The sequence below is a fragment of the Heterodontus francisci genome, chromosome 28, assembly GCF_036365525.1.
Source record: "Heterodontus francisci isolate sHetFra1 chromosome 28, sHetFra1.hap1, whole genome shotgun sequence".
In the NCBI taxonomy this organism is placed as follows: Eukaryota; Metazoa; Chordata; class Chondrichthyes; order Heterodontiformes; family Heterodontidae; genus Heterodontus; species Heterodontus francisci.
Window position 1 is genome coordinate 36,261,336 of NC_090398.1, and position 20,146 is coordinate 36,281,481.

At 45.6% G+C, this 20,146-nt stretch overlaps 1 protein-coding gene across 1 annotated transcript; it reads left to right on the plus strand.

Moving 5' to 3' along the window:
- Positions 1–1,656: 1,656 nt before the first annotated feature.
- On the plus strand, positions 1,657–4,920 carry LOC137345213 (probable G-protein coupled receptor 139). Its single transcript, XM_068008677.1, has 2 exons — positions 1,657–1,726; positions 4,016–4,920. The coding sequence occupies exons 1-2, from the start codon at positions 1,657–1,659 to the stop codon at positions 4,918–4,920; spliced, it is 975 nt and encodes a 324-aa protein (XP_067864778.1).
- Positions 4,921–20,146: the final 15,226 nt, after the last annotated feature.

Below are 20,146 nucleotides of genomic sequence, written 5' to 3' on the forward strand. Positions count from 1 at the left end.
CTCTGTCTCTCCCTCTGTCTCTCTCTCTCTCTCTATCCCTCCATCAATCTTTCCCTCTCTCTCTGTCCCTTCTGCTATGTCTCTGTCTCTGTCTCTCTGTGTCTGTCATGTCTCTCTCTACCTCTCTATCTGTCTCTGCCCTTGTCTCTCCGTCTCTCTCATTCTCTCTGCGGCTCTGTCTCTTCCTCTAACACTGTCTCTCCAAATTTCTGAGACTCTTCCTTTCTCTATGTCTCTCCCTCTCATCTTCTTTCCCTCTCTCTTTGTTTCTGACTCTATCAATGATTCTGTCTGTGTCTCACACCATCTCTCCCTCTCTCTCTCTTTGTATCTCTCTCTCCCTCTCTCTCTCCTTGGACAGCAATGTTTTCAACCACTTCGTCGTTAATTTCGAACCTGTAACTCTTTCCCTCGCTGGAAATGTAACTGAAGTTTGGAAATATCATATACAGATCCAACCCTCGCCCAAAACACTCACACTGAATCTCAATGCAGGACTGGGCAGACACAGGGGAATATTACTGAGGTTCATTCAAGGTCCTTTTACACTCTGTAATCCATTTTCTCTGCTTTTAAAGTGTATCAGTTTTTTTTTCAACAACATTAAATGTAAAGTCTATGTAAAAATGTGGCTCAGCATCAATTGTCATTTGTGGAAGAGAATTCCAAACTGATACCACATTTGGTGTGTTGAGTTGTTTCTTCATTTCACACCTGAAAGGTTTTTTTAGACAATATTTACATTTTAGGCTATGCCTCCAATTCTATACTCTGCAGATAGTGGGAATAGTTCCTCTATGTCTACCCAATTAATTTCCATTTTTATCTATAAAACTTGAATCAAATCACCCATTAACCTTCTAAATTGCAGGAATACAGAGAAAAGCTCCATCTGCACTGTCCCATTAAACACTCCCAAGACAAGCACAGCGTGGGGTTACAGACAGACTAAATGTCCCTCTGCAATGTTGCATCAAACACTCCCAGCGCAGGGCCTATTGTCCTATGAACAGGTAAATCGTCTTGCGCAGTTCAAGTTGAGACTGGGTGAAACGTAGCATAAGCAGAGGCCTGGCCGAGTGTCACAAACCGACAAGTGTCCCAGTGCAGCAATAACAGAGGTAGGGTCCAGTGTTCTTTGATCAGAGGCAGGATAGAGTGCAGTAATAACTGAAACAGATTGTTGGTCTTAAACAGATGAAGGCAAGGTCGTTAATCATGGGGCAAATTGATTGGGGGGTGAAGGGATGGAGTGTAATGGTTCCAATTAGCTGACAACACAAATTGAGGTGAGACACTAAGCTGTGAGGAGGACACAGAGCGGGTATGGAGAATGGACATGTTCAGACAGTGGGCAAGAAAGATGCTAATGGAATATAATGTGGGGAAAAGTCCGATATTAACTTTGGCTGGAAGAAAATGACATTTACATTGAAATTATTGTGTTTTATCCACCACATTATTTACATCAGAGTCAAACTGTTGATGTAATGTGTTTGATCAGGTGAGTGTAACTAATAGCAATGATCAGGGGTATAACCGTGTCAGTGGATACTTATCCCCTGTATATATCAGGACCCATTGGAATGGATCAGCTCAGAATGATTGCTGGAGCTACGGGTTTCAGGCTAACAGAAGGCTCTGCTTCTCACAGAAATGGGATCTCCAGTAATCGTTCAGATAGAAGACATTTATTATCCTGTACTTGCAGCAATTGGAGTTCCTGGTAAGCCTGTACCTCAGCTGTTAATGTGTAAATCGGCAATACTGTGCTGCTGTACTCGGTATTATTAATCACTATGTGTTTTACATAGCCGGCTGTTTTTTCTCCGGTAATTTACTGATGGAATCTCCACATTTTCTACTCTTTCAGTCTTGTTTGCATTGTATTGTTTCTTGAATGGTAATGGTTTCAGTAACCCTGGCATTGTTACTGGATTATTCTGTGTTTTAAATGTATTTAAATCAGGTGTCTCGGTTAGGATCAAGAATTAGGCAATGACAAGCTTTTAACAGTCTCATGATGTGGATCTCACAGGTCCTGGAATATTTGTAAGATTTTTTTTCACTGATTGAGAATGAGACATCTCACGGTGTCAGTCTTACAAGGGGACAACACAATGTCCTCCCTCCGCAAAACATGGGATTTCAATGTATTTATTGGTTATCACTGTTATAAAATCTTATTTCATTCTGTGTGTGTCTGACTTAGCTTTAGAAGTCTGGCTAATGAGCTGCGTTTGCTGCTGACTGTTGCACATCTCATTCTCTGATTCACTGTGGAGCCTTCACTGTCACTGGACTACATCGTGATATAGAAAGTATTAATGTGATGTTGTATTGGTTTACACTTTTCCAGTTGGCATCAAGGGTCTCTCATTTACCTGTAGATTATCAGCTGCAGCGCTGATGTTCGTGTTTTAATAACTAACAATCCCACATTCCTAAAGTGTACTTCATACTTCCAGGGGAAGGAATTCCAATGATTGTGAGTTTTGTCTGGAAGAAGCTTTCGATCCTTTTTGTTCTATGCATTGTAGATGAAGTGAAGAGTGCAGGTGAACAGGTGAAGTCTTGGGTGATCTATAGACACATTAAATTATTCACAGAGGTTTCACCATTGTGAAAATTTACTCTGAGAATAGAATCATTGAACACTGGGCTGGTGAACAGAATACAGAGGCAGAATGTTAGGAATAAATTGCATGCGAAAAGTAGCAAAACGTAACAGTTTGCAGCGTGTGAGTATTCCAGAGAGATAGGGAAGGAGAAAAGGAGCATGGAGAACGAAATCGATAGAAAGAGATTATCAGAAGTAAAGAGAAAGAGAAAGAAGCAGCAGTGTGAATAAGATATTATCATAAATTGCTGGAATGTCCAGCATAATTATTCAGGGAAACTGGCAGTTTCGCTGTCTGTTGTCAGATTGTGTTCATGTTGGACTTGATTGCTCTGTGTTTACTTCTGTCAGATCCTCATTTTGTTTTGGAGAAAGTTCCCATTCCTTACTTACTAACTGAATATGCCGAATAGAAGCAGTTCTTCACTGATGATAATTCATTATTTAAATGCAATGCTTTAAAACCTCTGTGTCTGCTGAATGCAATACAGAGCGTGGCTGATATCAGAAATATATTAAAATTGATATTTAATTGTCTTTACAAGTAAACATATTAACCATATTTTGTAAACAATGACCTGTTCTCCAACACCAATAACCATAGGGATTATTGTTTGAATGTATAAATTGAGTGGTTAAGCTGCGATCTCTAGATTAGATTTCCTCTAACAATCTGCTGAAGTCTCTCGCTGTGAATCTCAGCTTCTCCTCACACTGTATTGAATACTCAGTCTCCTCATCCATTGCATCAGTTTATCCACTTTCCCAAACCACCTGCTCCAGTCTCCCCTCCAGCTGCAACATGCCCCTTTCCTTCTCTCCTTTCCTAACACAATCACTGCCTCCAGCTACAACTATAACGTCCAACCTGATAGGAATATCGTAACATAGGAGCTGGAGGAGTCCATTCAGCCTTTCGAACCTGCTCTGCCATTCCAGATCATGGCTAATATGAACACCGAAACCCAAACCTGCAGTTTTCAGCCTTTATCCAGTTCGTAACAGTCCCGATCGATTCTCTGAACCCAGAGCAACCAACCAGCTGCACATCCCGCTCTCCCCAAAACTTCCCAACCAAAAGTCTGGAGCCAAATTCCCATTAAAACCATTGGATTCCATCTTTGTAAAACCTCTTCTCATTTCCCCACCGGTACTGCATCCTCTCTCAGTACTTCCATTCCATCCGGTGCTGATTATATTCACTTTCTGTATCAATTACCCAATTTATTATTAATAACTGTGTTTCAAACATTTAACTGTGGCACAGTACAATGCATCAGTTTTCACTGCTCGATGCAGCAACAAAGCTGGAAATTTCAGCCCAGATCCTGTCAAACTGCTGCTTTGTCTCCAGGCCTGGTCAATAATTTCTCTGCTTCCTTTTCTTTCTTCCAGTTAACTTGGTGGCGATTGTGATCCTATCCCGAGGAAATTGCGGTCTCTCCAAATGTATCACTGTCTACCTGGTGGGAATGGCAGTGGCTGATCTCCTGGTCATTATCACTGATCCCATATTCTACTGGATTGTTAGCATTTATATACCAGATTCATTCCTGAGAATTACTCCCGTGTGTAGTCTCATTATCGTTCTGCTTAATGCAGCCACTGTTGTTTCTGTCTGGCTAACAGTCACTTTCACCTTTGATCGATTTGTGGCCATTTGTTGCGAGAAGCTGAAAACAAAATATTGCACCGAGAAAACGGCGGCTGTGGTTGTAGGAACAGTGAGTGTGTTGGGCTGTTTACAGTCTCTCCCCTGGTACTTTACACTGGAACAGTATTATTTTTTTAATAATGTTCCCATGGGTTGTGTCCATAAACCGAGCTTCTTTACTTCCCCGACATGGGGGGCATTTGAATTGTTTCACCTCATTTTAACGCCTTGTGCCCCGGTCTTTCTGATTTTGCTGCTCAATGTTTTGACGGCCAGGCGTATTTTAAGCGCCAGTAAAGTCCGCAGGCTATACCGGGGGCACAGCAATGGAGAGAATCACAAGGACCCAGAGATGGAGAATCGCAGAAAATCAATTATTTTACTCTTCACTATATCTGGCAGTTTTATACTGCTATGGGTGACTCGGGTCGTTCATAACATTTATGCGCGAATTGCAGATATTCAGCTTTATCACTCCTACACTGATCCTGTCTATATCACACAACAAACATCAAATATGCTGCAGCTTCTGAGTTCCTGCACCAACACGTGTATTTACGCTGTGACCCAGAGTAAATTCAGACAGGATCTGAAGCTTGTGGTGAAATACCCTTTCAATCTCATTGTTAAATTAGTGAAATCATAGAAAGAGCTGAAGCCATTCAAACACTGGAACTAAATCCCATTTCAAATTTCATTCCTTCCACTCGCCAAAGAACAGAAAGTACATTTTATATTCACAACACTGAGGGTTGAATTGATTTTAAATCTGATTCTGACATTATATATTCATGATAATCTGACATAATGAGGCAGGGACTTGCTCTGCAGTAATTGCAGTGAGTCAGGGTCAGCAGCTAATGGAGATGGTGGGAGGTGTAGCTACTGCAGTGATAAAGGGACACCAACAGATGGAAATGTTGAGAGGGGACAGTAAATTCAGTGAGATAGGGACACTAGCTGATGGAAATAATGAGAGGGGGACAGTAACTACAGAGACACAGGGACACCAGCAGAAGGGGATGATGAGAGGGGCCATTAATTGCAGTGAGACAGGGACACCAGCAGATAGAAAAGGCGAGAGGGGACAGTAACTGCACTGGGATTAGGACATCCGCAGATGGAGATGCTGAGAGGGGGGCAGTAACTGCAGTGAGACAGGGACACGAGCAGATGAAGATGGTGAGAGGGGGCAGTAACTGCAGTGAGACAGGGACACGAGCAGATCCACATGATCAGAGGGGCAGTAACTTTCGTGTGACAGGGATAGCAGCACATCGAGATGCAAAGTGGGACAAAAAGTGCAGTGAGACAGGGACACCAACTGAAGGAGATGGTGAGAGGGTCAGTTATTGCAGTGAGACAGATACACCAGCAGATGGAAATGGTTAAAGGGGTCAGTAACTGCACTGAGACAGGGCAACCAAAAGATGGAGATCATGAGAGAGGGAGTAATATCAGTGAGAAACCCCCCGAACACCCTGTTACAAATACCACAAAACTAATTTAAAGGACACCGCACAACACCTTGATTGATTAGTCCGATTTAAATCCCTCCACGATTGAACCTCGGCTGCACCCAAACGCACTAGTCACCATGATATATCAAACAAACCTGTTTCAAAAAAACACAGTCAAAACCGCACGTTTCTGCCCCAAACTCTCTTAGTTCAACTACAAACCCTTCCAGGATTTGGTTGTTGCACTTCAAACTGCTTTAAACTCTCTGCCATTAATACCAATACAATTTGGCACATAACGTACAATGCTCCACGCGTTTGGTCCCTCCAGTGAGAGTTTGAAGGTCCAACAGCCGGGTTGACCGTTCCTGACCCTCCTTCTTTACTGCAGTGTCAAAACCCATCGATCCTGTACTTTTTATGATGATTCTTATCGAAATATCATTAAAAAAATCTCCTGAAGTCTTCCTGCTGGATGGCCAACGCTTAGCACCTTTTAAATCTCTTTCCACTGTTACCTGCCTGGTCCAGACAGATCCATTTAGTGCTGATGTTATTTCCATGACTGACAACAATGATCTCCACCAAGGTGAGGTATTCCAGGTTCCAGGGCTGATATACTTGAAAGGTTATCGCTCATGTCTTAATAGGAGTGGATGCTGTGGTCCAGGGCCGGTTAGTTGTAGCAATGGCCTACCCAATTACTTAACTTGATGGCTATTATTCTGTGTCACTGTTGTGATAATGTCCCCATTTCCAGTCCTTTGACAGTATCAGTTCTGTTGTGATGTTGGAGTGTTTGAAGTTGACCCATTGGAATGCAGCCTGCATCTGTGTGTTTTGTGTTAAGGTTTGTCTCTCACTCAAAGCATTATTGTCCGTGGGGCTTCGGGTTCCTTCCACATACTCCACAAAGTCGAGTTTTAAAGTCCAGTTGGTGGGAAGAATTACGAACCCACATCTCCCTCCTTTAATATATCGAAAACGAAAGATATTATCTCCGATGAAATCTTCTATTGCGTTACGAGAATTGTGAGCCTCAGCCAAATCAGCATCTATACATTAGAATCCATTATAAAACCCCTTCTAACCACTTCCCCATGTTTTGCCTTTATGATTTTTCGTTTCCGTTTACACGACAATCTTTACACAAACAATATTAAAACCATTTGTAACATCACGAAGACGTGCGAAGCAACTCGGATCCAGGAGGGAATTTCAATATTGAAACCAATATCCCACCAAGGTGGGGAGGCTATTTCCCTAATATCATCACCGGCATCTCTGTTCCTCTGTTCAACTGTGCAATAGTGCTTTTGAGACGGTTCCACCTCCTTCACCAATTTCGTGAGGAGCTCAGGCATGTATGAAATATCATATTCAAAGTGGGCTATATATTCTTGGAGGCATGGGAGGGAACTGCCTACCGTTAGGTTCACCGAGGTATGATCCCAGATAGGGATTATGCTTTCATGCAAAATCTGAACCTCCATCGGGGGCTTAAAACAGAAGGTTGGGTCCTGGATAGGGCACCAGATATAATTGTTTAGACTAAACCATCACGTGGTTGTGGTAACACAGTATGTCCGGTTGTCCCTATATGCCATCTGTGGTGGAACATGGTCCTGAACCATCAGCACAATAGTGCAGTTGATGGGTTAGCAACTTCTGATGCAAACCCGCACCACGGTCAGTCGAATTTGTTCAGATGGTATGGAGACAGCAACATATGAGCACCCGTTTCCTGACACCCTTTAGGTCCTTGTCAGACATGGAGTCTCCGCATTTTACCACAGATGGAGGGGCCTTATGATGCCGCACAGGTACCCCATTTAGGATGTCCACAATATTCTCCATCCCGTATAATGGCGCCGGCCTTTGTCGGTGGCCCATCACTAGCATCCTTAAAACTATGTTGATTATAGTTTGATTATACTGCCCACTTTTGGGACTGGGTACGCCTCAGAGCTGACGCGGATTCATGAGGTTGTCGTGGGTGCTCATGTCCCTTAAGTGTCTGTTGTCGACCTGTGATGGTACGCTACCCTGTTTCAAATCCTCCAAGTTATTGCACCCCTCACATAGCAGCCACACACTGTAATTAACGCACGCATCGTTCTGGGCGGTCCGCTCTGAAGCATTCTGGTCCTCCTTTATTCGTTTTTTTAAAGGCTGGGCATGACATTCTAATTCGGCTATTATGGCTTTCAGGTGGATTGTTATGACTTGGTTTTCTCATGACTCCTGCCCTTCAACTTCGTTACCTTCCCCTAGTATTTTCTGCACCTAATCCCGCAATGTGTTGACCTGCAATTGGAGTTGAGCACTATCTATACTATTAATCAGTGATGCCCCTGTATTAAACACTGTGGCTCTGTCATTGATCAACTCTGTCTTCCCTTTTCCAGGACAGTGTGCCAGTTACTGCCCAATTCATACAAATCCTCCCGATATTTTTCCCTGTAATTTAGCTCATAGAATTGTTGGAACATTTCCTGAAACAACTTCTCATATAGCTTCTCCCTCTCTTCTGGGCACCATCGAGGCAGTCGTACCTCCGTCAAATTGTGGACGACATATGCTGCCTCATAGTGCACGTCATGCTACAACATCTTCCCGGTTGGAATTAACACCAAGCCGTTTCCTGGTCCAAGTGTTGTTATGGGACACTTGACCTCCATACCCTGGATCTTTGGGGCCCTGGGTGGGGACTGTTTTCCAAGTGCTATCATCATTGATGCTGTTTGGGGGATCTGAGACCACGCAAGTGTCTAGCCTCTGAGTCCAGTCCAAGCCAGATCTAGAATCCTGCCATTGACATGTGAAAGCAATGGCTGCCCCATTCTGGTATTTATGTTCTGATCCCTCCTTACACACATAAATCCCTTGCTCCTACTTCCACCATTTTTCCAAACACAATTTCGCTCCCCACTGTGTCCCAGTAACCCGTATAAACGGGTCGTTTCCCAATCTTTCCCAATCCCCGAATGCATCACCCTTGTCCGATCCGTCTTTCGCAACCAGCATTATTACCCGCTGAGATGCTTCCCCGGCACTCCCGGCACGATTGCCTTCCCTCTTTCATGCGTAACTTGCTGACTGTAACATTTAATCTTTGTCTGGGAACTGATACTTCACTGAAGGAATTGGAATATTTGGTCCAATTGGACCCCAACCAACCCGGCCACTTTCCCTGACGGGGATATGTGAATGCTCCATCTGTGTCCCTTGTCTTGCTCCCCTGTGTTACGATGGGTCCAGCTCCCCCAATACACCAGTAGGTGAAAGACATCTCGGTGTCACTTGGATCCATCTCTCCGGCTCCCACCAGGATTGTCACCACGCTCAGCCACAGGATACATCTCATCTCGTGTCCTTGGATCCAATTTGCTTCTACAGAAAAGAGGATAAGAAAAACAAGCAGTACTCTGTGAGGGTCCCTCCCTCCACAGGTCAGACTTTGGTTTTGCACAAATTTACGTGAGATGCCCCAATTACCACGTTCCTCCATCCTGTCTATCAGGGCGGGGTCTCTTGCGGCTCGGGGTTGGTGTGTGGCGAGGCATCCAGCCACCCTAGGTCGTGGTGTCGGACTGTTCATCCTTGTCACCTTGCTTTCTGGATCCTCGTCATCATCTGGGGGAAGGACTCACATTCCTCGGGCTCATGATTGTACATTTTGCCCTGGTTTGTGTTACCTTCCTTTTCATAGGGTCATAAAGTTTACATTGGTTAATATGGACCCATTATCACCTTTTTGGGAACCGCACTGCGTATACCATGGGACCTGCCTTGCCCACAACACTGTACGGTTTCATATACAGCGGGTTGAATGCCCTACCTTGGCATAATTCCTCACCATGACGTGGCCCACCTACCTTCCATTCCTGAACTTTCTGTGGCTCCAACAGAATTTTGTTCTTCTGATACTGGCTCCCCATATTATTCCCTGCCTCCCAATGTATTTCCCTCAGGGTCTCATAAACAGCCTTTACAAACCTATCTCGGTTGATCTCTCTATTCTGTGTTTTAGTCAGGATTGACACCAAGATATGTGTCGGGGTCTGCATCGCCCTCCTGGACGTCCATTCATATGGAGAGTGCCATGTACTTTTAGAGACGCTGGCCCTGATGTTTATTAGGATTAGAGGCAGGACCTCCTCCTACTTCTTTGGGTGCTTCCCTATTTCTTTCCTGAGCCTTTCCATTAGGGTCCAGTTCATTCTCGCTACTATCTAGGACGACTGAGCGTTGTGGCCTATATGCCATTTCCCCTGTATCCATAAGAGCTTCAGGGTGGCCTGCAGAACGAGGCCCGTGCAATGGCTCCCCTGATCTGATTCCACTGTCTGAGGCGGTCCCTTCAGAGAACACGTCCTTTACCAGGATCATAGCGTGACCAATGCCATGGCTGTTCTACCCGGGAAGACTTCTACCCATTTGGAAAAGACGTCTACCAGCAACAAGCAATATTTGGTGCTGGATTTAGTGGTGGGCAGTGGCCCAATGAAGTCTACCTGAATGAATCACCAGGGCCCTTCTACCCTTCTAACGTGACCCAGTAGTGCTTTCCTTCTCCGGGAATTTGGGTTATTAGCAGCGCACATCAAGCAGCTATTGCAGTATTCCCTTACTTCTTCTCTGAGGTAAGGCCACCAACCTGCCTCCTGCACTCTCCTTCAGGTCGTCTCCCGCCCTGGGAGTCCAACTGCCGGTCCCCTGTGGACTATTTGTATGAATTCCTTCCGTATGGCCTGGGCACAATCCAACTTTTTATTTAAACAGCATCCCTTCCTTAACCACGAGATGGGTTGCTCCAAAAGGACACTCGATTGGCTACCCCTCTTCCTTCTTCTTGATCACTGCCTTCAGACCCGAATCCTGTGCATGGACCTGTGTCTGTTCCGGGAGCAGATTTACCTTCGGTGCACCCTCCATTCCCCTTAGCGTGGCAATCTGTCCCGATGGCCAGTGGTCCCAGAACACTCCCTCCCAGGCCCTCTTGCTTGCCAACTCGTTGACCTGGTTGCCTAACCATCTAGGTTTTGTTTTTCCATACGCTTTCACTTTATGGATATAGTATTCCCCTCTGCTGCCAGTGACACTCAATATTTTTAGCAGCGGGCCGTTACCAATCGTTTTACGTCTGCGGACTTGAATCCTAGCATGGCCCATATTTTCAAATATTCAATCCAGGAGTTACAGGTGAACATTAAATCTGAGCATATGGTGTCAGGAGTTGGGAATTCCTCGAGGTGTGTGACCACATAGGCGACAGCTGCCAGCCTGGCCTGCTGTGTGCTCATCATAGTGGGGAGTGTTATAACCTTTTCTATTCCAGCAACAGGGTCTTTTATTCGGCACCCTATCCTACGGTCTCTATTTGTTACTGAGCTGGATCCAGCCACGTATATGTCCCTCCCTGTCGGGTGTTCCCCGGCCCAGTACCCCACATCTATATTCCACACACCTTCCACTGAGCGCACGTGGTCTGTCCCCAAATAGATCATATTCAGGGCTAGCTTTGGTTCTGCCTATCTTTCTACCCTTATGTTCATTTGGGAGAGCAAGAATGCCCAGCGGGCAATCTGATTGTTAATCACTGTCCCATCTTTGAGTCTACTGTCCAGCAACATCCGTGTCGGGATGTGACAGGTTAATAAAATCACAGGGGATGACTCTGTAAAAGACTGAAAGCATTTCACGGCCCAGTATGTCGCCAATAGGTGGCACTCACAATTCGAGGAGCCACTCTCTACATCTGTCAGGACTCGGGAGGCATAAGCCATTGTCCTCAGCCTGTCGTGTCGCTCTTGGAGTAACACTGCCCTCAAATTACCCCTGTGGCCCCCTACCTTTAAGTAAAAGTCCGCATTTTGATTTATTGCTCCCAGTGCTGGGGCAGTTTGGAGGTTCTCCTTCAGGCGGGTAACTGCCTTCTGGCAACTCTCATTCCATTCCCAATTCCACCATTTTCCTATGGAACCTAAGTAAAGGGGCTGCCATTGCTGCGTAACCTTCAATGAACTCCCTACAGTGCCCTGTTATTCCCAGAAAATACCTCTCCCCAGATACATCTTTCGGGGCAGGTAGGTCATGTATTGCTCTCATTTTGGCTTCATCTATTTCCCCCTTCCCTACCCTGATCGTTAGTCCTAGAAACTGCACCTCCTCCTGCCCAATCCGGGCCCTCTTGGAGTTCACCTTGAACCCCATCTCCTTTTAGAGCTTCAACAGTTCACCCAATCGTGACCCGTGTTCCCCTGTACTACCCGAGAACAGTAGTAGGTCATTCACGCACTGTATCAGCTGGCTGGGCTGGCTAAAACGCTTGAGGGAATGAGCCATACACTGGTGGAAAATCCAGGGGCTGTTGGGAAAGCCTTGTGGGATGCACGACCATGTGTATTTTTGCCCCTTAAATGTAAAGACAAATTTATATTGGTCTTCCCATCTTATTGGAGTAGACCAAAACCCGTTAGCAATATCCAATACAGTGAACGTTGTCACCTCCATGGGGATTTCCCTATTAAATACGCCACTGATGCTACAGTGGGTGCGTAGGCAAGGATGTTTTTATTGAGAACCCGGTGGTCCACCATGGCCTTTCACAACGGATTGGGCATCCTTACCGGCCACAGGGGCGAGTTTACATGGGTCACTATTGTTCTCAGGACACCCTGCCCCACCAAGGAGTTCAATGCAATTTCCATGTCACTCCGTGCCTCACTGGGGCAACTGTATTGTTTCTGAGGTCGCGACATTGGATCTCCCTGTACCTTCACCTCTACACCTGTTACCGTACAACAATCGTGTCGGCGGTTTGAGATTATGGCGAGATTATATTGCACACATTTCCTATATGTGGTCGGACAGTTTGTACCAACTGTTCTGCATTGTAGCTTCTCCGCGGCCGCATAGTGCAGGAGCTACCCTTCGCCTTGTTGTCCTTGGGTATTATAAAAATCTCCTCTAGCTCGTCTCAGTCCACTTCCCTCCATAGACAATGGTTTTTCATGCATGGAATGACATGATGGGCCAGCATGAAAACGGCTCCCAGGACCCCAGGGCCAGCCTGTTCCCGTTGCATCAGGAAACATTTCCACTTAGTGGAAAGGGGTCCTTAGTTTATCGACAGGGAATTCTACACTGTTCCAGCCTGCTCTTTCCCAATGACGGCCATTCATTTAAACTGAGTCCCAATCGGTCAGGGAGAAGTGATCAGATTAGGTGAGTGGACAACCGCGCTGGAAGCTCCAGTAACCAATAAATACTGCCCTCAAATGTGCTGTACTTTCATTTTTACGCAGGGACTCCCCCATTCATCGTATTTGAGCGGGTACAAGTCCTCTGGCTGGGCACTGATTGATCATTGGGAAGGGGTGGGTGCATCGCACCTCTCACCACTCACTGCGGCATCCAGTTTTCCTTGTTCTTTGCCCATAACCTGTTGTAATGCGGTCAACAGAAGTTTTACTGGGTCAACTACAGTCTCCTTCTGTGCCTCCACTTCCCAAGGCTCTGAACCTGGGGAGCCCCAGTTTACCTTCTCCTTCTCCACCTCTACTTCCCGGGGCTATGGTCCTGAGGAACCCCCCATATCCTGGTTTGCACCCCTTTCGGGAACCTACACTCGCTGAGCCAGTGTCCCCTCCTTCCACAGTTAAAACATGTCCTGTTCCAGCTACCCCTTTCTTGCTTCCATTCTCGTTTGCCATCCCTGCTTCCCTTCATCTCATGTACCTTCCTCTTCTGCATAAGTTCCTGCCCTCGGTCAGCTTCCTCAGTGCACCTGCCTCAGTGTTTTTTAGGACTTCGGAGTCAAACCATGATTCCGCCAACGTTCTGATCCATGGCAGGCCGGAGTCCTCATCCAATGGTTTCTGAAGGCCCCTACCTGTTGCAAGAGGCTTTCCACCTACAGGTTTCCACCTGTAGCCTTCAAATACACCGGCCATAATCTGCCCAGAAATGCATCCAGTGCCTCACCCGCTAGCTGCCGGGTCTGCTCGACCTGTAAAAATGGGCTGCCCTGACCGTGCCCCAACGCAAACTAAATCTTATCCTTCAGACAATTCACAGTGGCCCCTCCCATCCTAGTGGCTGCAGACAAGCGTTTGGATATCTTCCCGTCCAGAGAGAGCAAGATCCGATTTTTAATCTCGTCCTCATCACAATTGTTCATCTCATACTATCTGCTCTATGCTAGCGAATTGGACCAAGGCGTCCCCTCCATGCTTCAGCTTCGGCACGCCGGTTAGCATTCCTTGTAACTGTCGGGTAGTATAGGGAACCAGGTGGTCACTCTGCAATGGCGACAGACTGCCGCCTGCTGGGGGCAGGCCGAACTCATGCCCTTGCAGTGGGCACTTCGGTCTCGGGAGCCAACTCCTGCTGTACTGGATTCCGTCATCGGGCTATTTCCTCCCTTCATCACAGTCTATATCACCTTCTCCTGCCGCCACGAGACAAGCCATGCCCCTGGCTCCTATTAATGCTGGAGTCAGCTTTCAAATCCTTTCCATACAAGGTCCGTGGTCAGCCTCTTCGTATGCCGGACAGTGACCGACGCTGTAAGCTGCTTTAACGTCTTTCAACTGCTCCTCAGCCTTGCCAGCCCTCTCCAGATTCCTGGCGCTTTGTTTATGTTGAGCCTGGCACTCTCTCCTACTCTCCGTAACCTGACTGTAAATGGTCTACTGCACTTCTTGACGACTCCTCCTAAGCTTTCCTCTCCTGCCTTTCATTGCTTAGACCTGCCACCAGTTGATCCATCACGGCTTCTCTAATGCCTGCTCGGTTCTCGAATTCTGCCTTTTCCTCCTATATCTGCTTGACTTTCTCCGTTAAAATTTGAATCTGCCTCTGCGTACACAGTAGCCTGACTGCCTTTTCCTTAGGCTGCTTGTGTGTGCTACTACCTGCCCATTCCATTGCCTGTTCCTCCGGACAGTCAGCACACATCGATTTCTGCGCCCCAGATGTAGAATGTTTAACTTGTTTCCCACATGCTTGGATATCCATTGAGGTGTCCTTGTCTTTTTACCCGTCCATATTTCGTCCTTGACCTTCAAGTTCTGCCACAGTCGCCAGATATGTAAGAGGTCCTGCTTCTGTTTCCCTCCTTACTGATGGTTCTTGACTTTAGGATTTTATAAAGGAAACTTGCACAGACTCAAGGTTGGCTGAACCACAAACTCCGAATACCCTGATACAAAGACCTCTAAACTAATTTAAAGAACACCACACGACACCTTGATTAGTTAGTCCAATTTCAAACCCACCATGATTAAACCTCAGTTCCCAACCAAACACTCAAGTTACCACGACTTATAAGATAAACCTTTTTGCAAAAATATAGGCTGAACCACACGTTTCTGCACCCCCCCAAAAAAAATTCACTCAATTCAGAACTCCAAACACCCCAGGATTTGGCTGTTTCTCGCTGTTGTGATGGTGGAATGTTTGAAATTGACCCATTGGAATCTAACCTGCCCCTGTGTGTTTTTTGTTGAGTTTTGGTTCTCATTCAAAGTACTATTGTCCGTGGGAGTTGGGGTTCCTTCCACATACTCCACAAAGTTGAGTTTAAAGTCCAGTTGGGGGAAGGAATTCCGATCCCACATCTCCCCCCACCACCCTTTAATATTTCGAATACTAGAGATGCTTCCTTTGATGAACTCTGCTGTCACATGATGGAATTGTGAGCCTCAGCCAAATCACCATTTATACATCACAATCCATTATCAAACCCCTTATTAACCATTTCCACGTGCTTTGCCCTTTGGTTTTCTGATTCAGTTTATAAACCAATCTTAACGCATACAATATTATAATCATTTGTACAGTCACTAACACGTACGTAGCAACTCGAGTCGAGCAGAGATTTTGAATTTTGAAACCAATATCTAGAACATAGAACATAGAACAGTACAGCACAGTGCAGGCCCTTCGGCCCACGATGTTGTGCCGAACCTTTAACTACTCTAAGATCAAACTACCGACATACCCTTCATTCTACTATCATCCATGTATATATCCAAGAGTCGCTTAAATGTCCCTAATGAATCTGCTTCTAAAAATCTCACCAAGGTGGAGAGGCTATTTCTCTAACATCATCCCCCGTGAGTCTGTTCCTCTGTTCAAGAGGGCAATAGTGCTTTGGAGACAGTTCCACCTGTACCAATGTCGTGAGGTGCTCAGGCAGGGATGGAATATCATATCCAAAGTGGGCTATGTATTGGAGTTTTGCGAGGGCAGTGCAAGGCTGGACTACTTTAACCCCAGTCTTTAAACCTGTTTCAAACTCCAGGGCCAGAAACCAACAGGAACAAATTAACATGGACTACCAAAAGCCAGGGCCCCAGAGATTAAATTAAACCTCAAGGTAATAAACAAACATGACTCACGTGGGCACATTGGGCGCAGCCTGTGGACAACGCCTCAGTCCATCCCCTCTAGAGGAAGCCCTTGTCCAAGTATTCCTCTTCCCAAACTTTCCCTCTTTGAATCTTCACGATGCAGTTTTCGAAATAAAAAGTCCTCAGGGTAAAGAGTAAAAAAATGGATTAAAAAACAAAGCAAGGTCTTTTAAAAAAAAAATAGCACAACAAGTGCCCAGGATTCTCATCTCAGTTGCACAGACAATCATCAATATCCAAATATAAACAAATCATAGTTATAAACCAGATTGAGGCAGAGGGAGCAGACACACGCAGATACACACACACATAGAACCAAAGAGTGGGGAACGTGTCTACTCTCTCTAGAGCTGGAATAAAAGGTTTAGTTTAGTTTAGAGATACAGCACTGAAACAGGCCCTTCGGCCCACCGAATCTGTGCCGAACATCAACCACCCATTTATACTAATCCCATATTCCTACCACATCCCCACCTGTCCCTATATTTCCCTACCACCTACCTATACTCGGCGCAATTTATAATGGCCAATTTACCGATCAACCTGCAAGTCTTTTAGCTTGTGGGAGAAAGCCGGAGCACCCAGAGAAAACCCACGCAGACACAGGGAGAACTTGAAAACTCCACACAGGCAGTACCTGGAATCGAACCCTTAAACCTTGAGGTTTAATTTAATCTCTGGGGCCCTGGCTTTTGGTAGTCCATGTTAATTTGTTCCTGTTGGAATCGAAGCTGTGAGGCTGCGGTGCTAACCACTGCGCCACTGTGGGACTGGGATCTTTTGACCCAGCTATATCCTGAGTGAGCTGTTTGCAGACCCCACCCCTTGAGCCTCTGACAATGCGTTCCCTCGGAGGCTTGTTAAACCGAGGACAGAACACCTTTCTGATTCTTCCTGTCCAGTGCTATGTTAATCACAGGACACCAATGCTTTCAGCAAATTCTTGGTTATTTTTTAACGTTTCACTTCAGCATTTGTTTGCGAGTGTCACTGCAGTTTGAAAATATTAAACACTGATCCAACACTCGCCCCCAAAACATTCACACTAACTGCCCAAAATAGGACTGGACGGATCATAGGGATTTTTATTCAGATTCTGTCTGTTGATTTTTATTGACATCTGGATTGTGCAGTCTGTGAATGTGTCTGTATACTTCTGTGCGGTTGCATGTGTCTGTGTGTGTCTTTTTCAGTGTGTGTCTGTGCATGTATATGTGTGTGAATATATGTGTGTGTCTGTGTCTGGGTATGTCGCTGTTTCTTTTTCTGTGTGTCTTTATGTGTATGTGTCTGTGTGCATTTGTTTCTCTGTGTCTGTGTGCATCTGTCTGAGAGAGAGTGTGTGTGTGTGTGTGTGTGTGTGTGTGTGTGTGTGTGTGTGTGTGTGTGTGTGTGTGTGTGTGTGTGTGTTTGCACGCGTGTTTCACAAGGTGAAGGATATGATTGCACTGGATATGGTGCAGAGAAGATTCACCAGGATGTTGCCTGGGCTGGAGCATTTCAGCTATGAAGAGAAGCTGAATAAGCTAGGGTTGTTTTCCTCAGAGCAGAGAAGGCTGAAGGGGGACATGATTGAGGTATATAAAATTATGACAGGCACAGATAGGGGAGATAGGAAGAAACATTTTCCCTTAGTGGAGGTGTCAATCACCAAGGGTTATAGATGTAAAGTAAGGGGCAGGAGGTTTAGAGGGTATTTGAGTTAAAAAGTCAGCCAGAGGTAGGTTGGAATCTGGAAAACACTGCCTGAAACGGTGGTAGAGGCAGGAGCCCTTAAAACTTTAAAGAAGTATTTAGATGAGCACTTGAAACGCAATAGTATTCACGGCTGTGGAACAAGTGCTGGGCAATGGGTATGGAATATTAGAACATTAGAACATTACAGCGCAGTACAGGCCCTTCGGCCCTCGATGTTGCGCCGACCTGTGAAACCATCTGACCTACACTATTCCATTTTCATCCATATGTCTATCCAATGACAACTTAAATGCCCTTAAAGTTGGCGAGTCTACTACTGCTGCAGGCAGGGCGTTCCACGCCCCTACTACTCTCTGAGTAAAGAAACTACCTCTGACATCTGTCCTATATCTATCACCCCTCAACTTAAAGCTATGTCCCCTCGTGTTGGCCATCACCATCCAAGGAAAAAGACTCTCACTATCCACCCTATCAAACCCTCTGATTATCTTATATGTCTCTATTAAGTCACCTCTCCTCCTCCTTCTCTCCAACGAAAACAACCTCAAGTCCCTCAGCCTTTCCTCGCAAGACCTTCCCTCCATACCAGGCAACATCCAAGTAAATCTCCTCTGCACCCTTTTCAAAGCTTCCACATCATTCCTATAATGCGGTGACCAGAACTGCACGTAATACTCCAGGTGCGGTCTCACCATAGTTTTGTACAGCTGCAGCATGACCTCGTGGCTCCAAAACTCGATCCCCCTACTAATAAACAGCCCTATAAACCTGAGAAGCGACCTTCAGGGATTTATGCATCTGGACACCAAGATCTCTCTGTTCATCTACACTACCAAGAATCTTCCCATTAGCCCAGTACTCTGCATTCCTGTTTCTCCTTCCAAAGTGAATCACCTCGCACTTTTACGCATTAAACTCCATTTGCCATTTCTCAGCCCAGCTCTGCAGCCTATCTATGTCCCTCTGTACCCTACAACATCCTTCGGCATTATCCACAACTCCACCGACCTTAGTGTCATCCGCAAATTTACTAACCCACCCTTCTACACCCTCTTCCAGGTCATTTATAAAAATGACAAACAGCAGTGGCCCCAAAACAGATCCTTGCGGTACGCCACTAGTAACTAAACTCCAGGATGAACATTTGCCATCAACCACCACCCTCTGTCTTCTTTCAGCGAGCCAATTTCTGATCCAAAGCTCTAAATCACCTTCAACCCCATACTTCCGTATTTTCTGCAATAGCCTACCGTGGGGAACCTTATCAAACGCCTTACTGAAATCCATATGCACCACATCCACTGCTTTACCCTCATCCACCTGTTTGGTCACCTTCTCGAAAAACTCAATAAGGTTTGTGAGGCACGACCTACCCGTCACAAAACCGTGCTGACTATCTCTAATGAACTTATTCTTTTCAAGATGATTATAAATCATGTTTCTGATAACCTTTTCCAACATTTTACCCACAACCGAAGTAAGGCTCACAGGTCTATAATTACCAGGGCTGTCTCTACTCCCCTTCTTGAACAAGGGGACAACATTTGCTATCCTCCATTCTTCCGGCACTATTCCTGTCGACAATGACGACATAAAGATCAAGGACAAAGGCTCTGCAATCTCCTCCCTAGCTTCCCAGAGAATGCTAGGATAAATCCCATCTGGCCCAGGGGACTTATCTATTTTCACACTTTCCAAAATTGATAACACCTCCTCCTTGTGAACCTCAATCCCATCTAGCCTAGTAGCCTGAATCTCAGTATTCTCCTCGACAACATTTTCTTTCTCTACTGTAAATACTGACGCAAAATATTCATTTAACGCTTCCCCTATCTCCTCTGATTCCACACACAACTTCCCACTACTATCCTTGATTGGCCCTAATCTAACTCTAGTCATTCTTTTATTCCTGATATACCTATAGAAAGCCTTAGGGTTTTCCCTGATCCTATCCGCCAATGACTTCTCGTGTCCTCTCCTTGCTCTTCTTAGCTCTCCCTTTAGATCCTTCCTGGCTAGCTTGTAACTCTCAAGCGCACTAACTGAGCCTTCACGTCTCATCCTAACATAAGCCTCTACTTTCTCTTGACAAGTGCTTCAACTTCTTTCGTAAACCACGGCTCCCTCGCTGGACAACTTCCTCCCTGCCTCACAGGTATATACTTATCAAGGACATGCAGTAGCTACTCCTTGAATAAGCTCCAAATTTCGATTGTTCCCATCCCCTGCAGTTTCCTTCCCCATCCTACGCATCCTAAATCTTGCCCAATCGCATCATAATTTCCTTTCCCCC